General features: G+C 35.4%; 1 protein-coding gene across 1 annotated transcript in view; it reads right to left on the reverse strand.

The window, feature by feature from the left end:
• Positions 1-336: 336 nt before the first annotated feature.
• The window catches only part of DEUP1 (deuterosome assembly protein 1), a 42,636-nt gene continuing 20,001 nt past the window's right edge, over positions 337-22,971 (reverse strand). Inside the window, 9 exon segments of the mRNA XM_040570514.1 lie at positions 337-555; positions 6,085-6,382; positions 12,045-12,174; positions 12,177-12,243; positions 14,226-14,312; positions 15,376-15,573; positions 17,142-17,247; positions 17,875-18,011; positions 21,853-22,065. Of these exon segments, the coding sequence (XP_040426448.1) occupies positions 385-555; positions 6,085-6,382; positions 12,045-12,174; positions 12,177-12,243; positions 14,226-14,312; positions 15,376-15,573; positions 17,142-17,247; positions 17,875-18,011; positions 21,853-22,065 (1,407 nt within the window). The 3' untranslated portion in view covers positions 337-384.

Genomic DNA, 22,971 nt, shown 5'->3' on the forward strand with positions numbered 1-22,971 from the left:
GGCCCCTATTCTTCTTCTGTGCGATCTAGAAAATTTCTCTTGGCTGATTATATTTTCGAGGGAATGATTCCACTTATTAGCCCTCTGTACATCACAGAATTGAAAGTGTCTTCATTTACAGTGCTACAACGGGGTCTCAATTTAACTATGTGAAACTAACCTGTGTATTTTGTAATATGTCTACAGTACAACGTTTTGTAGTGTAGTCCAGTTGCAATATACCCAAATCTGCAGGATAATGATTGTCTTACTGAAGCCTTCATGTTAAAATACTTGCAATTCGTGATGTGCCTAAAGACATTAAGAAGAGAGTTGCAGATTTTTAGTTCTAAGAAATTCTGGAGCGATTACGTGTGGTTTTATTTTTTTGATTGTGTGACTGGCTTAAGTATGCCTGCTTTGTTGTAGCATGGCATATTTCTTTAGAGTGTTTTCAGAATGTCTCTGCAGTTCTTCAAGGTGTGAATTTAAACGTTCTTCAAACTCTTTTGTGTGTTTCTCTTCCTCTTGAAGGAACTTTTGTGTTGTTGCAAGGACAGACATCTCAGGGGAAGACTGAGAAACACACAGAAAGAAATAGTTAGTAAAAAACAGAAAGTTCAACAACGTGCTTGCATAATCAGCTTTTAAACTTAAACACATCTTAACACAGAGCAGCTAATAACCCTTTAATGCTTTATACATCTCCAAGAAAATATGACTTCAGGCATACGTTTTTAAATGCACTCGGGTGGCTAAATAACATAATGTGAACATGATGTTTAAACACCTCTGACATTCACAGCACTGGGATGTAGATTTGCCATTAAAAAATATAAATATCCTGTTAGACAGAATTAAGCTGCCTCAGAACCTCTTAAATCTTTGGATCAGCTAAAGGTCATGTTAGTCATTTGTGTAATTTAGACCAGGACAGAGGACAATAACCTGTTCTTTGGAACTACAGAATATAACTAGTGTTGGGTACTGCTGATTGCCTCCTGTAATTTTCTCCCTCTGCCTCTCTTCCATCTCATGAGATGCTTTCTTAGGAAAGGAACTAAAACTGTACTCAGTTCAGCACTGTCTACTTCAAGTCCTGATATTCCGGAGAATGTACTAAACTTTATTCACTGCAAGTAGTTCACTGAAAAATTTTATTCCCATTTAATGAACATTTAGTAGACAGAGACATAAAACATATGAAAATCAGTCTTAAAATGGTTGTCATGGGACTCAGAGTTGTATAAAGCAAAGGACATGAATAAATCTTTGCTGGAATGAGTTCTAAAACTGTAAGCAGCATTCTTTGTTAATTCCTTTTGCTAATATTTAAGATCCATTCATTGGAATGTCTGTCAAAAAAAAAAAAGAAAACAAAACCCTTTTCTCTGTCTAAAGATAATTTGCTGGTTTAAATATATTCAATGTTTATTTGTAAAGATAAATATGATTCTATGCCATGAATTTTTAACAGTCAACTGAGAAAAAACTTCATACAGGATCTGTAAAATATTAAGAGAAATATATTTTTCTGTCTTTATGTGACCATATATTGAGTAAGAATATTAGAAATTATTATCTTAATTAAACCATGTATTGAAATATTTTTAATAACTGTTAGAATTGTTAGTGTAGAACCTCTACTTTTGTTTTTCCTAGAATGCGAAAAGGAGACTGCTGGTACATCAAATAGGAAGGGCCTCAAATAATTTAAATATCCAAATGGTTTATGGAAAATGCCAATTCTATTAAACCTGTAAATGTTTATTCTAGGATCCATTATATCAGGAGGGGGTATTCCCTATTTCCACAGCAACTACAGGCAGACTCCGTTTTTGCTTCTGCCTGCTTTAAAACTGCCCTTAACAGCTTTTCAGGCCAGAAGATATTAACTAGAAAATATAGAAATGCTGTAAAGCACTATTCTATTCAAAAGGTTTGAAGCAGACCTTGAGATGAAATTTAGGGATTTCCCATAGGAAATCCCCTTACTTTTCACAGTACAGCAAGAAATAAATTCTGGATGTAATACCACCCTTCTAGACTGAGCCAGGCTTTCTGGACATACAGGATTCCTAAAGAGAAATTCACAGATAAAGCAGAATTTTCCTTTACTCAGTGCCTCAAAAGTAAGTGTTTTAATGGGACAGAGAAGAAAGTGACTTAATTTGCCAGGTAGGAATAAGGGACCTAAAGGTATTGGTTTACCTTTTCCCACAACACTCTTCTTGCACTAGCAGGGATATTCCAATGTTTGAGAAACTGGAGGGAAATCACCCGCCTTTTGTTTTTCCCCTGGAAACACGTGCATGATTCCCCACCCATAAATCACCATTGTTTTCACAGAAAGAGATTTTCCTGAGATTTCGAATGCTATGGCTACATGCAAATTTTTCCTCCCCTCTCATGGGCTAGGTCACATAAACATTTTCTTGTGATGTTTGGATTCAGTGATAGAGTTGGCGGTACTACTTTGAAGTGTTTTAAGATAGCTTTGCGTTATGAAGAAGACACTGTACGTGGAGGCTTTATTTAAAGCAACACCATGTTTCACTTACTCTAAAATCACTGAGTCAATACTGAGCAAATAAAACACTTCCAGAGAGAAGCAAAGGAAACCAGGCAGATGTGCCAGTCTTCAGAAATATTACATCAAGTTACAAGAGGTTCTCAGAGATTCATTACAACAGTGTTTACAATTGCTGACTTGTCAGTAGAAACATACCAGCCTCGCGATGAAGCTATCTTCCTAAAATGCTACTGTCCTTTGCTTCAATTGGTACTTACTTTGATGTGTTTTTCTTGAAATACCGTGTGAACCCCAAATGAGACATTTCTGAATTTCCTCAGAGGAGAGAAGAATGTTTACCACTTAGAACAAGCAGATCGTGGCTCCTCACAGCCTCTTACCCTGAGGGTTAGACATCACTGACTATCATTTTAGATAGGTCCCTAATGCACTGTGTTTATGCACTTTGAGAGAAGGTTGTATCTAAACAGGTCTAAAAGGCAAAATTGCTTGTTAGCAAGTAAGCTTTGTTTTCCCAGCCTGTTCTTTCACTATGTCCTATATTATCTTCACTTTCTGTGCCTGAGGAAGAAAAACTATAAAGAAACTGCTTTAATCCCTGTCTCAGATGAGACTCATGGTCCCTAGTTTTGGATTTGTTTTCCTCAGATAACACTTCCGTTATATCCTTCAGTTTTCTAACTGGAGCTGCACAGAAATGGGTTCATTGGTAAGCTTTCAGACTAACTGGTCGGGTAGTGAGGCAACAAGGACTCTGCTTTTTCATTACTACAGTGTCAGCTCCCCCCATGTTTCCTTGGTGTACACCAATAATGGGAGCCACCCTTTTGCCTCATCATTTGCTGGAAATGAAGGAGGGCACCTGATATACAGATGCATATCTCCACGTGATATATGTTAAATATGTCTTTTCCTTAAGCTGCTCAAAATGCTTATGAGTTATGAAACCGGATTGCTGGGCAGAAGCACTCCAGGAAGCCAGGTCTATTCTCTCTCACAGAGTACCTAGTTAACTTTACTAGTGTTAATCTCTTTCTTGCCCCATGAATTGTCCCAACATTCCTGGATGCTCATTTAGCAGTGCAGCAAGAAAACATTGACATTCAGGATAGTCTAATGTTTAGTGGTGAAATCGTGCTCCCAGAGCATTAAAGTCTTCTCATGTTTAGCCCTTCTACTTCTCAGGAAAGTTCTTGTCACACCAAGACAACAAATTGATCTGGCTAATTTTAATTTTCTGGGGGCAGTTTCCTCTAACCCTGCACTGCAATACATCTTAGGCAGCAAGTACGGATGACTGTCTTCTCAGAAGAATGTGCTTCTGCTTGTATATGAAAATTGAAATTCCTGGGATAACTTCAAGCCACATAGGAATGCATTTGGAAGACCTAAATACCTTAGTAAGTAAGTAACAGTATTACTTAAAAGGCATGGACCACAGTGTTCCTCAGGGTAGGATCAAGACTGTCAGAATCATTCCTAATAATGTCCAGTGCTAGAATTTCCACAACGATCCATTGTAATTTATTTATTAAGTCATTTCCCATCCTTAAAGTTAGAAAGTTTCCTGATGCCTAACTAATTTTTCCTTGCTACAGCCTAAGTCTTTTTTGTCCTACTAAGTTTTGAAAGCAAGAACACGTGATGTATGTCCATCATCTGAAGGGAAACATGACAAAGTATTTGTGACTAGAAGTCACAAATGAAGATCCAGGTTGGGAAGCACAATGAACATAACTGCTTGCTCCAGCTAATATAGAGAAATTATATAGAAATAGACAATTCTGAACCTGCCAATAATCTTCTTGAATAAATATATATGTATATAAATGATGATTTGATTTTGTTGATCTTCTGAACTCCTACCTGCTTTTATCCCTCTCATTTGGGCTTAGACTATGCATTGGAAACATCCCTTGCTTTATAGTTTCATTCTGTACTTTGCCCACACACCAGCTGGAAATGTTTTCCTTTCAATCTAGTCAACTGTCTTGGCATCGACCCTGTCCTGAGTGCCAGCTGGGAAATAGTTTCCCAGCAGCTTGCAAAACTGTCTCAGAATGGGCATTTTCCCTGGGCTGGCTGGAAATAGAAGCTTTGTGCCCTGCTATCTCTGTCTGACACTTCTGACAGAAGAGAGGATGAGAACTGCTGTTTACCAGACTTTTCCCGAAAAAGTCCAAACAATTCTTTTTGCTACTAGCAGTTCAAAGAGGAAAACTTCCAAGCCAATGAGAAACCAAAAGCCAATTACTTAAAATTCCTATGCGATGTAAAAATGGAAATGAGGTCATACACCCAGGACTAGCTGGTTCACTCTGACTGCTGGGACACAGCTGCTGGGAGCACAGGCAGTGAAGGGCTGCACTGCAACTCCTGCTTCCCAGGCAGGTAATCAGCATGTCGCTGCTCATCTACCAGGAGCTTCTGGAGCATCTTCCAGCAGCTACATTTCTGATAGGAAAGGATGTGTGCACATTTATGAAGTGAACAAAAGAACTGGGGCACGACCAACGCAACCTGCCTGAAGATGGCCGTTGGTGTCACGATGCCTCTTCTGTCCTAATTAACGTGCCATGTGGCAAGACATTGCCTACTGGTTCTCCCCATTAAAAGCTGAATTAATCTTCCCTTTCTTCTCTCAATAGGACTCAGGCACAAACAGTTTGTGATCTCCTGGGTACAAAGATGCATATATCACTGTTGGACAGAGAGATGGCCACAGTCCATTCCTTACTAATCTGTAAATTCTATTAAAAGTTGGTGTGGTTGTGTGGTTTGAGGTCTGGAAAATGAGTGCTAAATCTTCTAGTGGAAAAAAAAAAATAGGGGCCTGCAGTGGATGCCTAAGGATGGAAAAAAGATACTAAGGAAGAGTATAAAGCTCGAATTTAAAGAGAGAGCTGAAGTCGAAGAATTCTGGAAAGTTTTTCCTAAGAAGTTGCCAGAGCCAAAGTGGGATTTGTCCCACTTGTCAATGGAGGTTGGTAATCTGCACCCTATGAAGACTGAAAGAAAGAATGCTGCACTATTACTCTTTCATTTCAAGAAAAATAAGGATTACACCAGTTATCATTTCTGTTCCTTTTCAAATACAATAGCTAACACACAGAAAACAGTTGCTGCAATTCCTCTAATTTCATCCGTCAATCAAATGCTGTGGAAACTGGATTTGTCTAACAGCACTTAAAGCGTAAGTTTGCAGGTATTATGGAAAGACATTTAAAGCAGTGCCCCTACAGAAGGCAACATGAAGCAGAGTGCCCCAATATAGAAGGCAATGAGCTAAAATGTAGAAGTCTCTCCCGCAGTCACATAATGGCAGGTAATTATCACCATCGTTACTAGTACAGAGATATGGCCCAGTAGGGGATGTTTAATCTTCAGGAAAACTGTGGTTATGTTAGGATAAGGTATTTACAGTTTTGCTGGTCTAGCACTGAATAAATAACAGTGACAACAGGAATAATCTGATTTTTGGTTCCTTCAGGATTGCATTTGGTCCACAGATGGATGTGGACCACTAAAAGAAGCTTTGAAAATATCTACGTTATAGAAAAACAGTTACTTACTGATAATTTGATTTCTTCTGCATCATAAGCATGGCTTAGTAAACCGCCTGTTGTGCCTTTTTCAGAAAACAGCCCGCCAAAGCACAAAGGATACCCCACTGGTGGTGATGGAGATTTATCATCCAGTTCCTTTTCATGACCTCTGTCAAGTTTATAAGATAAAGTGATACCATTTTTTGAGCCAGTGATATTGCCTTGGCCATATAAAGTAGGGCTACGGTTTCTGTGGCATCCACTGGCTGTGAGCAGAGCAGTCTGTTGAGCTTTCATGTGCCATTCATCTTCATTTTGGAAAGTTCTAAAATAGCAATAAAAATATAAAATCAAAATATGAAAACCAGTTAAAACTCCAAGCTATCAGAGCAAAGCCATGCTTTTTGTTCATTTGTGCGATTTTGATTACTCAACTGTTCAAACTGCTTCCTGCACCCAGTTATGGGCATAAGATTACGCATTACCAAGCTGCAGCAAAAACACTTTCCACCTAACTTATTGTGATTGTCTGAGTGTGCATTCTTTGTCTGCTTCAGCTGTAACTTAAATCACACTGATTTAAACTCTCCCATCGGAACTTAAGTTGAGTAACCTTGCCATATAATTTTGCAGGATAGGATCTAAACCACAAACTTGCTTCAGTATGATGGGAAATAGATAGAACTTAGCCACACAAATACTAGAAATAAAATGTTGAATTATAAGAGAGCTGAGATTATTTGTGGTCTGGATAATTAGTCAGTTTTGATCTAATATAACTTTAAAGAACTATATTTGAATAGCTAGAAATTAGAATAAATGTTTAAATCAGTTAAATAAAAAGAATAGTACAGGAAACTTTGATCCTAAATCTTTACTGCAACACTAATTTTGCTACTGATTTAATGATAACCCACTGGAAATTAATAAAAGAAAATACACTGGAAATTAATAAGGGAAATGATGAAATCTTTAAAATACATTTTTTTTTTTTAATTACACAAGAACATGCTTTTGTAAAAATAAGGGAAATCTTCAAGTTTATTGAATTTTTAAGTATTTTATTATGATGTTCCATAACTCTTGAGTCCCGCTTATAGTGATCAGAATGGATGTATGAGCATATATTTGCGTTCATTTGTAGCTCTGTGAAGCAAAAAACTTTATGGTTAACTGCAACTTAAAAAAAAAAAAAAAAAGGAAACTCCTTGCTTCCCATTTGAAATTTCTTCTTCTGACAGTTAACCAAATAACTCTGAAATTACATAGATTAAAGAGCAGAAAATTTTGAGACTTGCTTGCCCAGATGTCTGCTGAATTAGACTAATTTTCAATTGGATCTTTACTTGTTTTATATACCAAAACATGAAAAAAAGACAATTCAATTATTTCAGATTTTATTACATTTCTGTGACAACATTTCTGGCTATAGTAGAAATTGCCACTGTAGGGAGGCCTGTGCTTATGATGAAGTAGAAATTTCACTCTTGGGAGGTAACTACTGTACTTAAACATGATAGATGTTTGAAAAGATGCTATCATTGAAAAGATCCTAAAACGCTTTACTAATTTGAAATGCAGCTATAAAAGCTTTTAAAGATCAAGTTCTCTGCCACTAAAATGTGATTACTATTATATCTAAGAATATGCAGTGCTACTCAGATCCAAGGAAAACAGATTTTATTTTTAATAAAAAAGGAAGAATTTGCCAAGCACGGGGAAAGGGCAGTGCCGTCTGCAGAAAGATCACACCATCATTTTCTAATGTCGGTTTAAATATTTAGTGCTGGGAGAAGGTAGCTGTGCAGCCTTAATGGCTCCTGCTTGTACATAAGCACACTGGGGCTGAAACGTGAGACTGAGTCCTCTATAAATGGGCTGTGCAGGACAACCCAGAAACCTGATGAAGAACATATTTTCTCTGATTATAAAGTAGTAGTGATTAAGTTACTCCGAATGCTACAAGAAAGCAAATTATAAGCATGATGCTATAATATTATTACTATGATATTGCTGTTACGCATTCAAAGACAAAACTCCCTGAAAATATTTACCAAACCTTCCAGTTCTCTAAATGACCTAAAATGTTTATCTTTTGGGGGGCAGAATTTTCTCTTTTCTTTCATGCTTTCATTAAAATAAATATACTCTGTCCTTCTAGGCATAGAAGAATGCATTTTAATTTTTTTTTCTCCTATTTTAAATCTATTCTGCCTATTGTTTGTATGAAGGGCACAGTGAAAAAACTGACACCTTTGAAGATAGATGGTAACGAATTACAAAATTACAGACTTTTTTTTTTTCATTTTGTGTTCTGACCTTTTTGGAAGTAATTTCCTCCGAAAACCCCTAGTAAAGTCTATGTGATCTGTGTTCATTTTCTTCCACAGAACTGGTTCTATACGTATTTAATAACAGTTATTAATGTTATTTTATAGCTTACCTCACTAAGACCAGAATTTTCAGACTTGGGTGCCTACAGTTATGGTAGCTTTCACACAGTAAAAAGACATACCCCACACCCCCCAGAAAAGACCACCACTAAAACCTGATTTTTTAAAGGCTCTGCTTCCTATTGTATTCCATAAAATTGCTGGGGTTGTTTGCTATCTTGGAAAAACATACCACCTACACTTAGGTTTCGATATAAATGCTATGCCTTCACTCAAGACAAATTTCACAGCTGGGGCTTAAATTTCTGCTAGTTCGGTCCAAAATAAAATCTAAAAACAGAGTTCTAGGTTGAATACAAATGTAAAGGTAGGCAAATATCTGCAAATTTGTGAAAAAAAATGACCATTTGTTAATACTGGCAATGCAAATTCACCGTAACTGCAGTTGAATATCTTATGCTTTTAGTGGGGTTATAAAGCATTTAACATATACACATACTTCACAAAAATAATGTCACTGTTGGCATGGAGACATATGGGACAAGAAATGAAAGAACAATGTCCTCACAAAGGGAATTTTAGAGAGAATAGATTTTTCCATACTCAGATATATATAAAATCAGCTAGGTCCCCATGAGATCAGCGACTTCCATGGTGCAAAACAAACTCCTTACGCAGCTCGTGCTGCTTGACATACCTGTTCCTGAGGAAGAGAACAACAGATCTTTAAAGACCAGGATGTCTGCGGGATTAGCGTTGTTGCTTTTACCTTGCAAGAATAACTGGTAACTGGATTTTAAAAAACTGCTAATAAGTATTTTCCTGAAGAGATTGTTTTTGCTGCTTCCAATTTATCTGCTGCAATAACTGATACGGCAGTGAGTATGACTAAGAATGTAGGACTTCCAAAGGGTAGGGAAGACTTCTTTATGACAGATATGCCACTGTCAACACATCCTTTAAGAGACTCCCAGCTACCTCAGAAGGCATTCAGTCCTAGCCTTTACCCCTCACTTTTTCCACATGATAAAAGTGCCCTTTGGCTTAGCCAGTTATCTAATTTGTGTATGTGTTTATGGTAACTTTGTATGGGAACTCATGAGCATGTTTTAATTTCTGAAGAAATAGGCTAAGCACACTGGCTTCATCAAAGAAAATCCTCTTCAATCAGGCCAAAATTCAAACCAACTGTATGTGTACTAAGTATGAACAAGAGATTAAAACTTTGGGGGTAGAGAATGCTTATTTTAATATTAATAAAATCAATTATCATATACGAGAACAGTAATTAATTAAAAGTGGTTATAGGTAGGATGTGGCTTCAGTCTTTTTTAGCACAAAGATGCTACTTCTCCATGTGCTACTTTGTGATATTTAGAATTTCACTGCACACCTAAAGAAAGAAGAAATGCCTCTTTCTAAATCACCAGTCTAACTTCCTGCAATTTTCTGTATTTTCTCTAGAGGTCTCCTATCTGTCTGTGCCCATGCCTAGGGTTCTAGTAGTGATCATGAGAGAAAAATATTACGGGGTACACTCAAAGACATTTTTGTCCATTGTGCAAATATTTCTAGGTTTCTGAATGCACAAAGGACAAACAGTACAGCTTCTGAAAATTACCATTTAAAACACAACCTTCCCACCTTGCACAAACATTGTTTTCTTTTTTTTGCTATGTAAAAAAAATATCTTTTTTGCCCTTTCTCCAGTACCATAATTACCATGGAAACAGAACTGCAAATTAAAACAGAAATAACATGGTTTATGCTCACAATAAAATAAAACATACCCCAGAGTTAAACCAAACCAACATCAATTGCCTGGTTTATGTGCTCACATTTGGTGGTTGAAAATTTCATTTTTTTTTCTGAGAAAATCTTGGGGTAGTTCCCCATCTGGGGAACAGAGAACCAACAGTATACATAGGGCTCAATCTTAAAAGGACTGCTGGCTGATGTATACATACACTGCACATGGACTTTGCCCTTTTTTTGGCATCTGTATATGCATTTTTTTAAAAATAAATAGCCTTTAACTTAGGAACTTAAATGCATGTTTTAGAACTTGAAAAACAGGCCCAATACACCAGTTTCATCAGATTAATTAGAATCATAATTTAACTTGTGTTCAGTAGGGGTGGCTGGGATTTCTGTTGTGAGATTTCTGTTTTGGTTTAACATCAGGCTTTAATGGCTATGAAATTGACATCCTGCAAGTTACCTGCATAACTCTCTTTACACTTAATTCACATGAATGAAATTTCACAGTTCCTCATGTACAGTAAGTGTAATTACTGATAAAATGGGAAAATCTTACTTTTGCTCACTTAAGAAGAGTGGAAGCATGAGCAAAAATTGCACTGGCCGATCTTTGGTGGAAGCGTGAGATCTACAGGTGCACAACAGTCTGTACCTTGATTTGTAAATCTTTGATTCAGCAAAGCCTTCGACATCATTTGAAGTTTAGTAGCAGAACAGACATACCTTCTGCTTCCATATATCTCTGTATGTGCATGTATACACTTGTATATGCACACAGATACACATTTATTTCCACGTGAATATCACCTCCATCTCTAAACATCATATTTAAAAGGAAATTTTAGACAAGAGTGTATCAACAGATAATGCAATGCTTTTCTACTATACAGAAGAAAATCACTTCATGGTTTGCCATAAACTTGAATATATGACTTTGAAATCTTAACCTGTACAATTTTGGCTGCACTTTATTTAAACTTTGCTTCACAGAACTGTTTTACATTAGTGCTATTGCATAAGTTCTTTGTTATAAATTATCAAAATATTTAGCTTTCTATTAATTTTTAATCTCCTGTACTGTGAAATATTGTTTAGCAGAGAGTTTAATTTTCTTTTTATTACTGCAGTGCCATGATTATAACACATTTGAAGGTCCTTCAGTAGTTCACTGAGTACAGGGAATTAAGAAGTAAAGACATCAGTACCATACGTTTTCTGTGAGACTGAGTATTCTTAAGTCACATTACTTTTCCCTAACAAGTTCACTGTGATAACAATTTATTCAGGGCATCTGAATTTATGTTTCTTTTAAAAATCAGATCACCCAAGAACACCAAAACTTTACAAGGCATTAAAATACATTTAATGAAACTTCCAACAAATGGAACTGGTAGGACACAAACCTTTCCAGCAGGAGCTGTAGTTCAAACTGCTTATTACGATAACCTCCTGTGGAGCAGTTTACCTCTCATGTTGGTTTGTATATCCTTTTCTTGTCTTGTTTTTGTTTGGCAGTAAAAAATCATTCTGTCCTGTTTTGCAAAACCTGGAGCTAAGAATAACTTAAGCAGTGTAAAAAAGGTTTTAAAACTATTTCACATGAAAAATATTAAAATAGGCAAACATTTCTGGGACTTCATTTATTGCCAAATTCAGTTAGCCACAAAAATGTATGAAAACCTTGCAAATATACTAACTGGGTCTGATATTTAGGTTGGTGGGAGTTCTGAATGAGCAGAAAAGAAAAAAAAAACATCTTACAAGTTTGGTCCAATTACATACTTCCAGAAAGCTTAAAGAAAGTTTCATATATAAGTACAATCTAAATATTACCTCTCTTCCTTTTCCTGCATCTTTAAACCAGCTTGGTAACTGTGCTCTGTTTCTCCATATATATCCATGCCACCCAGTATTGATGTTTCTGTGTCATTTTGCAGTTTAACAAGACTATTTGAAATCTTACATTCTCATGTTCCAGTTTGTGAATGGAAGCTGTGAAATTTCCATGTTCTTTGTTCGATAAATCTATACTCTGTGAAAGGAGATAAAGCCATCACTAAATAGGCATATTTTCCACAATAAATGGGTGTTAGTATTTTCAACAAGCAAACACAAAACAATGTTCTATGCTAAAGAAAGACCTAGCTACCACATATAATCATGCAGCACTTATAGCAAACCAAGAGAATTGCCTCCAGAAAAAAAACACTGTAGATAAATGGGAAAGAAAGGATAACAGCCTCTACAACACAATAAAACAAATTAAAATTTCTCAACGAACACTGCATTCAAAATGTTATTGTTGTAAATCCATCATCACTTGCATTGTAAAACTTATGACATAAAAGCAACCATAACAGCTATAGCTATAGACTGTATTGCTCCCTCCAGTAATGGCTGCACCAAAAATAACAAGACAAATTACGTAAGTTCATTACTATATTAGATACGGTGTATGTCTACAGGCACAATTTAATATCTGTGTTGATAGACAGTCACCTTCAGTTTCAGAAGCAGCGGAGCTACATTATCACTGTGGTCTCCACCTGTGTTACTAAATCCTGCTTCTTAGTTGGGTAAACCCATGGAGTATACAAGTCAAAATAATGGAAGTGCAAACAGCGTGTGCACTGCAACCAGGGGCTGAAGAGGCCCATCCACTAGGATGCCAAGAGTGGAAGATAAAGATTAGCTCTGATGGTTGACTAGCAATAGCAGTAAGCTGTCACCAACAGAAAATTATCTCAAAAGACTTCTCAGATTGTACACAAAAGGCTAAAATCCCATACATTTTATTATGAAGTGCTTTCATACATTTCTAGTTTTACCTTATTCTTTTGGAACCCAGTAATCCATGAGCATTAAAGATTTGGTTTTAACACATTGCTAGCACAACTAGGGTTCCTGCACCTGAAAGCTTGCCTGTTTTTTGGATTAGTTGGTCTGATGTTATTTCTTCCTTGCCTGTCTCGGTTAGTTTTTTGGCAAAATTATGAGCCAAGCTGGCACAGAAGTGCCAGAAAGTATAAAAAAAATGACATTTTGTCCAAGGATGGAGGCAGTGGCTCAGCTATGTCTCTCATCTGGAGAGGTGAGGCAGAACAGACAAAGGTGGCTGCTAAGTCACCCTAAAACTAATAGCTCTAGAACCAGCTCTAGTGCAGTTGTAATGGCATGAAGCCCACAACTGAGCTGACAGCTATATATACACGCACACGTATCTGTAACATTATATATGTATGTATAAATAATATGTCCTGATATGCCATTTGAAGGGTATGGAAAAAGGTGACATTTGCCAGTTTACAGTCAGACAATTACCAGGCTATGAATCCCCCAAAGACGTATTTACAGCAGTATTTACAAACTGCATTTTGGAGTTTTTCTAGTGACACACACAATAACTACAGATATTCTGTAAACAGGGAAGGTTTTAAAGCTCTTCGTGGAAGACAGTGTATGAAATGTTTATTACATCTGTATAAACTGTAATTCCACGTTATATTGTCACATGGTTTTATGAATTAAAATTTATATATCCCGTTTGAAGAGAAATAAATACTAAACTCTGAAAATAAGCTGGGTGGGGTAAAGTGTTGTGTCAGTTTTTTTTTTTTTTACACCATTATTTAAGTGCCAGATGAACAAAAGGGGAAAATAGTAAAAACAGACATATTTTTGTAACTGTGAAAACGACAACTGTTTAAAAATAGATATTTTCTGAAATAAGCGGTCAGTTACAAAAAATAGGCTCCAAGAATTTTTTGGTATCTAGACAAAATAGCTGAAAAGTCTAGTTTACTTCTAGCTTACTACAAGTTAAAAATTATTCCTAGCTATACCCATCTTCAGGCAGTGCATGAATACCACCTGTCTTTGACTATGTCATACAGTTTATTTTTATTTATTTTACACGAACCAGAAACTTCTAAATCTGCCATGATCTCAATCTCCATTACAGTAAGTATAAGTAACTGTTCTTCCTTTTGCATAAATTAAAAAAGCAAAAATTACCATGCAACTTTTGCGCTCGAGATTTTCCATCATCTCTTTTAGATGTGTGTTTTCAGATTTGATAACTTTGTACCTGAAATCCAACAACTAGAAGAAGATTAAGTTCTTAGTTAGACATATGAATATTACTGATAATTTGAAAAAATACTGACTACAGGTATGATAAGTTTAATTTTGCAAAGTATACATAAGTAATTATGAACCCATTAGAAACTTTTTTTAAAATATATCAATATTAAACCAGAAAGAAATATTAAACTATCTTAAACTATCTATGATAGACATACAAATGATCTGCTGCCAGTTTTATTTACTTTTTTGAAAGAAATAATCAGTTAGGAAAACAAGGGACTAGACATACAGTTACAAAATACCAAGAGGGACAGACCTTGCAGACCACTGAAACTGTTTGAAACCCTAGTCATGAAGCCTAGGAACCACATTCACTCTTTTAATGATACCATCTAGCATATGGCCCGGTAAAGAGTGCCACACAGCAGCGTCACATTTTCCCAAACACTAACTTTCCTATTGTCAAAAGTAAAGTATTATGTCAATCACAGTTTTTCATATGTACCAAACCTCTCTGAAAACTTAGAGATACCTTTATACCCTTGATAAATATCAAGGTTCTTTTGGTTTACAAACTTAAGTAATGGAGATAGAACATTTCCTTTAAAAAATGAAAACTACTATTTCAAAAAATTAGTATTTTACAGTTTTCAGCTTTCAAATTGCCACGCTTTTCTGAGCATATTTGTAATATTCTTTAAAAAGCTTTTAAAAAAAAGCTTAAAAATTATGAAATATTCCAGATAATGTAACAAATGATTCTAATGATAAAGTACATACAATAACAACAAACTTGAAATTTTTGAGATCTTTTGCATGTTAAAATGGTGACTACAATTGATGGTCAGGGTGATTTGCAACTTAGATGTACAGTTGACATTTAGTGGTGCTTTATTGTTCCAGCATCAATTTGGCTGCTACAATATTTGACTGTACTATTTAATAAATACTACTACATCACTGCTGATGAAGATGAAAACTACAGAAAGAAAAGTAATGTCTTTTTTAACAGATAATGTATGTCATCATCAATAGTGTGGAGTAAAACGGCCTAGGCTGGTTTTGCCTGCTTGCATACCTGTTGTTTTGCTAACAATTTGTCTTTTATCTGTAACTCCATTTTTAACTGTCTTTCCAGAAGACTAGCTTTCTCCATGATAGTTGCTATAGTGATCTCCTTCTGATGAAGCTCTTCTGTCAGGTCAGAGATTTCTGTCCTTGTTCTTTCCTGCTCAGAGCGATGGGACTGCTCCTCTCGATAAAGATGGTTTCTTATCTGTAGCAAATATGTTTCAATAAGAAAAAATGTTGTGCAGTAAATATGACTGAATCGCTAACCACCTACTACTGACTTTTTTACAGTCTGCTTCCAAGACACCAACTCTTCTAACCAAGTCAGACATTTTTGAGATTTTATAATAAAATGTCTTCATGAGGCAGTGCACAGTCTTATTTATTTTTACATCTTTTCTAACCCTTCTCATTTGCTAATTTAGCATTAGAAATGAACAGAATATAAAATATTTATATTAAAATTTTAAAAGAATGCAATAATAATAATGTTAATTTCAAGAATTGGAAATTATGACAAAGAAAATCCAAGGAAATATCTTTTCACTAAACCTAAGTATGATTTATTTATATTGCTCCAAAGTTAATTTAGGCTGCATTAAACATGTCTTAAACCGAAATTAACTCCAGAGCAATATAAATAAATCAATCTAGAGGCCTTTTAATGAGAAACTATGATAGAAATAGGAGAATATATATGGTAAACCACTTTATGAGAATTTTTCTGCCATTATATATAAAATTTAAGGTCAAGATTTCTGCATTATCTCCTATGTAAAGGGTTCTTCAAAGAATCAACTCAAAGATTGTTTTCATAATCTTTCAACTAAGAACCGAAAATTTAGTACTGATAGATTTTCATATTATGTAAGAAACATAACTATTAAAAACAGCAAAAATACCTTCGAATGCATTTTAATAATTCTTCACAGTACTGTACATAATCAGTAACAGATGGCATTTCATATTTATTTATGAAAACTACACAGAAATACTAGAATTGTAAACAAATAGATACAGATGCAAAAAATCTGAGGGCTAGATCGTGATTATCATGCCAAAATTGCTGCAGCATCCAAGTCAGCTGCATTCAATTCCAGATGTGTCTGCTTACATTGCTACTCAGCAAAAAAACACAGCGTGTCTGTAAGGGGAGTTTTGGGCACCCTCTTCCTCAAAGTGTTAACCAGCCAAGCCATATGTCATTCCACAGCGCCATGCCACAACTGCTTGCACACAGCAGTTTGGAAACATGCAGTGCAATATGATGCAAAATTCAAACAAAGAAGCACTGCCCTGGATTGTGCAGCAGATGACTGATTATGTTTAGCTTTGTGTGGGTACCAGCCATAGTAATTTTATTGCTTGATCTGTTAGCGTCTTATGTCTGAGACCAACGACAAACTGCTACTTACCTCCTACAGCCTATTAACTACCCATAGCCTTGGAGGACTTATTACTTGTAAGGTATTACCTAATCACAGTAATACTTAGGCCTGGGCTTTTCCATTACTTTCACAAAGTAGTAACCTCAGTTGTTAGTGCGCAGAGTCAGAATACCAATTGCACAGCTATACAATTACCTCCAGGAATGCAACCATATATGAAAACTTTGTCCACGTATGAAAACTCCATACTCTCCTAAACCCTCAATTTATCCTCTTGCTCTCTTTTGCACATGTCCAAGGTCAATACTTTGATCTCTTTTTTTTTTTTTTTTTTAAATCCTAGACTGCAGTGTAAGACCTGGAAATACTTAACAATATGACATACCTTGTTTAGCACTTCTTGTTGGCTTTCTTGACTTTGTGCCACTAGTAATAAGTCTGAATTTTTATTTTCTAGTTGCTCAGTAAGTTGCACAGAAGATGACTGATGTCTTCAAACAAGAAGCAAACAAAATATGAAATAAGCACAATGTGTAATAACCTTTAACTTAAAATATCTTCTCCTCAGTGTAAAACTGGGAACTTGTTTGGGGATGAAAAAATCAAATCAAACCAAAACAAAAAACACGAGATTTGGCCTAAACCAGGTTGGATCTTGGGAGATTTCTAGAGATTAAGGACCAGGGAAGCGCGTGCAGAAAGAACCCTGAAATTTCTTGTCGGTTAGTATTTCATGTGTTCTAAGATAGTTATGGTAGATTAGATAAACCATAACACGATGAACATTTTACTCATAGAAGATTAGGAAGAATCTTAATTGCACGATTTCCAAAGTGTTTTAATGCCAAGAAATAGAAAGGCAATTTAAGCATATAAATAAAATAGGTTAAATACATTGATTTGCAAAGATCTATGCAACATAAAAGCCTTTTAACAGAGAATGCACATACTGCCTTTAGTCGTCATATATGAAAATGTTCATTCAAAAATTGTTTAATAGTCTGACATTTGAATCCCAACTATCTTTTTCAACAGACTTAATTTAAATCAAAGGCAAGAAAGAAAGTTATTAGCTTAGTAGTACTTGTTAATTTAAACATTGTCTTTAGCACACGTACTTTATTTGAATTTCCTGCATTTCTCTGATTTTCAATAATTCTGTATGCAATTGTTGGCATTCCAGATGTATCCTTCTCCAGAGAGCATCGCGTGACTGCAGCTCTTTTCTCATTTCTAAAAAGCTGGCCTCCATGTTCTAAAGAAGCAAACAAATACACAAATAGGCAAATGAGAGAGTAGTAACTCAAAATGCTGTACTTTAATGCATCATTTCTGACACCTGTGTAATGTGTATGAAAGGATATAAATGCTTGTATTCTGAGCTTTATTTCTGAGGAAGGTATTGCTTCCACGTCAGCTACTTTCTCCAGAAACGCCATCTAAAAACCAGATACTGAACATTCTTTAGTTCCGATGCATGTCTCTGAAACTGTCATAGGAGACACCACTTAGAAGCTCTTTATCACACAAAATACATCTAAAATACATAGTTTGCTTGATTAAACAGCTTCCACACCCTTGAACATGCTTCGTATGTAAGAATTAGTGCTGTAAGTAACTTTTATATTGCATTTTGATAACAGCGTTTCCAATTTTAAAAGCATGAAACTACAAAGCTATAGAAAGGCAGGATTAGGTGCACATCTTCATTAAACGTTGGCTGGAAGTTTGGAGCAGATACCTGTAGACTTACGTACATATGTATAAGTATGCATAAGGTGTGCGCTCAATCATCTCCAAAACAATTCTATCTCCATGTTCTATCTCCATGGAGGTAATTGCCTGGGTAGATGAACATCACCAAATTTTCACACAATCATAAAAATATTTTTCTTAGGGACTCCACAAATCTCATCTCTAGTTTACTTTTCATTTCTGACTGATGATCTATCATCAAGTTGTCTGTCACGTTATATTTGACATCATAAAATCTACTTTCCTACAGCAATTACCAAAAAATATACTAAAATCATACTAAAGATAAGAAATTAGAGCTATAACTGCCAAATAACAAAAGTGGCAACAATAATCAGATTCTTGCAATAACAATACCCAGAGAACATTTATTTTCTCCCACCCAAGATCCAAAAGCATGTTCCAGTTAAAAGGATTTTCCAAGTATGCTGATCCTTTGCCTTTAAAATTGTTACATTAAAAACTAGTATTTATCATAATTTCTTCATTTTATTTTAATACAGTTTCCATGTTTAAAAGCAAAAATAAGTCTTTTAAACCTTTTAAACAAAAGACAACTCTAAAAAGTGAAATCCAGAAATGACTCCACAAGCAAGGAACTTCAAAGGTTTATTTCCCTTAGAGTCTCATATTAGAATGACCTTCCTCCCAAGAAGCCTGTGGTTTTCCTGTGGCTGAAAGGGCTGCTGAAAACAGATATGAAACTTTGTTTTTTTTTTTTCTTTAGGGGCTGCAAATACAGATTCAGTCATCACATCCTCTGTTAAATTAAGGCTGAGAGAGCTTTTTAAACTCAGAAGTTGAAGTGTGGCCATATTCTAGTGAAATAAAGTGTAATAAACTGTTAAAATTCTCCGCAGAAACTTCCTTATGATCACTTTAATGACATTAACATTCAAGAGACAGCCACAATTAGTTTATAATATATAAATTTTTAGGGGGGGGTGTGTGTACATCTCTGATTTGATTATGTGGTAGATAAGGGAAATGCTGCACAACTGTGTGGTGGAAGTTGAATCATGTGTGGCAGGCTGCAGTCAACATGCATATTTACATAAATTGTATTTTCTTCTATGAATTACAATAGTACCAGGAATAACAGCAGCCACAGCAGTAGCAGCAATAATAATTGAAACAGAATTTCAGGTCAAGAGTTTCACATCTCACTTCAAAAAATCAATTAGACATGTACCATTTATTATTTTCAGAAATATCTATTGCATTTTGTTAAAATACCGAAATTAAAATTAATTTTGAACCAGAAAAGATAAGGTTTTGTTTAGAAAATATCCAACAAAATATTACATTTTCAGAGACTGTTTCAAGTTGAAAAGATTACCAAATGTTCTCTTTTCTTCTGTGAACATTTTTCCTTAACTAGATTGCCATGTTCGATATCAAAAGGAAGTCTCAAAATTTTTGAGATCAGCTCCTGTTCTAATTGTACTCAACACTGTTCAACCTTTTTAATACCATCATATGCTGTATTTCTATATAAATTAGTGTCCACTGACTTAATGCAGACTTTCTGAGAGTTTTGTGTGATGTTCTCAAGCTGCCTCTCATGCATGGCTGCAATCAAGTTTGTCAGACAATTCACACGGTAAAGAAATACTCTGTAGTTTCAGTTTGAATCTTTGTAAGTTTGTATTTTCTGCAGAGCCAGCAAACTGGTCTTCCATACATTTCACTTTATCACTTCTGTCTTGCTAATCAATAGTATGAGAGAAATAGGTAGAAGCACACATGAAATAGTTGCAGGCATAGAAGACGTGAGGCATTGCAACCAGCCTTCTCCCCACCAAGATGCCCATCTACTTCTCCCTCTTTCATCCACATCAGGTCCAACTATCCTCAACTTTCACCCAGCATTCCTTCACGCAAACCTGCTTACTCCTTCTGGCTGACGACAGGCCCTGCACTTCCTCCTTTCTCATACAGACATTCCTAAAAAAATATTTTCTCTTAACTGTTAGCACTTAGCTCATACTGACATTATTTTCACCATATATAAACTTTACAACAATGTCCCCTTCTGCAGCTGTTTGCAAATGCAGCTTTTCTAACTAACACAGCAGTTATCTCACAAGAACACCACAGTTATTCTGTACCTTTCTGCTCTTTAGCCAATAGCGTTACCTAGCTTCACTTCCAATTAAAACATCTTTACATTCTGTTCACACAATTCCAAAAATCCTGTTGCTTGAAGATTTTCTTAAAGAAGGCTACATCACAGACGATGCCATCTACTCTCTAAATGTAATCTCTACGACATCTACCCCCCTGCTCCATTCTCCACGTTTTGTTCCACTCTAAATATATTTAATCCTGCTACTGTTAATTGGAACCTTTTTAACAGCCTCAGATTTTTTTGCTTGCATACCGATAACTTGCATGCAAGCAAATGACTCAGTGAACTAATGTGTGAATTAAATGTATAAACATCATGTGTGCAAAACTTGGTTGTTCTGACAACACCTGAAAATAATCTCCACCACGTATATGTTAACTACGGTAAAGCATATTGCAACTGAAGTTAAAACTCAGTAAGGTTGTCTATTAAGAGAAATAGATTATCTTTCCAGAGAAAGAGTTAAAGTCACTATAGTTCTCTTTATGTATTACTGAATATTGAAGTGCTTAAATAAATAAGCAGAGGTATGTGACCAGAAAAATATAGAAATGAGAATCTTATTCCGGATCTGTTTCAAACTTCACTAATAAAAAAGTCTGAAGAGATCTTGTATTATCTCAATCTTGACAGAATTCATAGATTATGAACAAAAGAAGAGGCCCAAATAGCTGTCTTCATATATCAGTTGAAAAAAAAACAACAAAAAAACAACTAGAGATAAGATAAAAACTGATGGGTCTTCACATGCCTGGCAACTTAGAAATTCATTGCACTGAAAAATATTCTTGCAGCAATAAAGTATACCATAGACTTTTGAATATAAATATTTAGTAGGTACAGGACAGTTTGTACAAAAAGAGGTAACCAGATAAGGAAATTTTATAGAAGTAATTTTTATACAAGGAGCCAAGTGAATTAAAAAATTCACTCTCTGTCTGCTACAGGGATAGGAAAGGTATAAAAATCTAGATAAACAGATATGAATAAAATGTGCTACCATATATCAAACATTTTTGTTTTCATGTATTACTTAATAAAAATTTACTGTTCACAGCTCGTTCTGTGCTCCTGCAAAAAATTTATATACGATGCATGTACATACCTTTTATATAGGCATCCCAGTACCACTTTTGAAAGTATACTTGTAAGTAATTAATGGTCCAACATTTATACTACAGTAGTTATAGAAAAGAAAAACTATCATTACCTGGTACTGTTTTTGGAACATTTTTAGATCCTCCTGGAGTTTCAGATTTTCCTCTTGTAGTCTGTTCCTGTATATTGTTATTTCATTCACAGCTGCCTTTGGCTTTTCAGTAATTAACTCATCCTTTTCACTTCCAGGATGGCCATATGTAATTACCTCTTCTTGATTCTGTTTCTTATTGCTTATCTGGAATTGATAACTCTTGGTCTGCTTCTATAAAGCAATAAAACCCTTTAAATGAAATTAAATAATTACATCTATATTGTTATGGTCAATCCATTGCTACTAAAATCATGAAGCTATTTTCATCTTTTTCACCAGGTTTTTCTCAGAAAAGATGGCACCATTATAACAGTTTGCATTACTTCTCAAAAGGATATCATCTTCCTTGAGTCTCAAGTTCCTTACCTTCAATGAGAATGTTTCAGAAACTTACGAGGTTGCAGACTTTCAAGAATTTTTCTCCTCTGTCGTGATTTTTCCTAGCACTTAATATTAATTAGCCCCAAATGTAAAAGGGTGATTACGATGACCTAACTCAAAGCAGTTAACTATAAAAATTTTTGGGAGAAATGTTGCTCTTTGATACAGTGAACTCAGTAGGAGTTGTGTGTATGTGCCTCAGGATTGGTATTAACCTTTGACTAGAAGGCTAGTAGTACATAGTTTATGTATAAACAGCTCAGTTACTACAGTAACTGTACTTCCTTGATATCATTATCGTTAATCTTGTGGAAAAATCATTTGCACATTTGGCATCTCTGGAAGCAGTCACAAACTCCATTCAGTTTCTTGTACTGATTAAAGAGTCCTAAAAACAAAACTTTAGAAAATTGGTCTTGGTGGTATTTGTGAATTCATGGGCATTGTGAAGAACCAAAATACCTACAGTAACTGTTTAAAAAACCCATATGGATCCTCCTACTGGGACACAGTAGCAGTAATCTTTCAGAAGACTGAGAATTAGCTGAAAAATGATGACAAAATAAAACCTACAAAACACATATCATGTGCAGAGATCAAGTTGAGCAAGAAAACTTGCATTAAACATAAGTAGTCATGCTACAAATACTTTATTTGGGACTGCAAAAAAGCATTCTTTAGACTCTCTTGATTTCA

This window comes from Cygnus olor, chromosome 1 (genome assembly GCF_009769625.2).
Source record: "Cygnus olor isolate bCygOlo1 chromosome 1, bCygOlo1.pri.v2, whole genome shotgun sequence".
Taxonomy (NCBI): Eukaryota; Metazoa; Chordata; class Aves; order Anseriformes; family Anatidae; genus Cygnus; species Cygnus olor.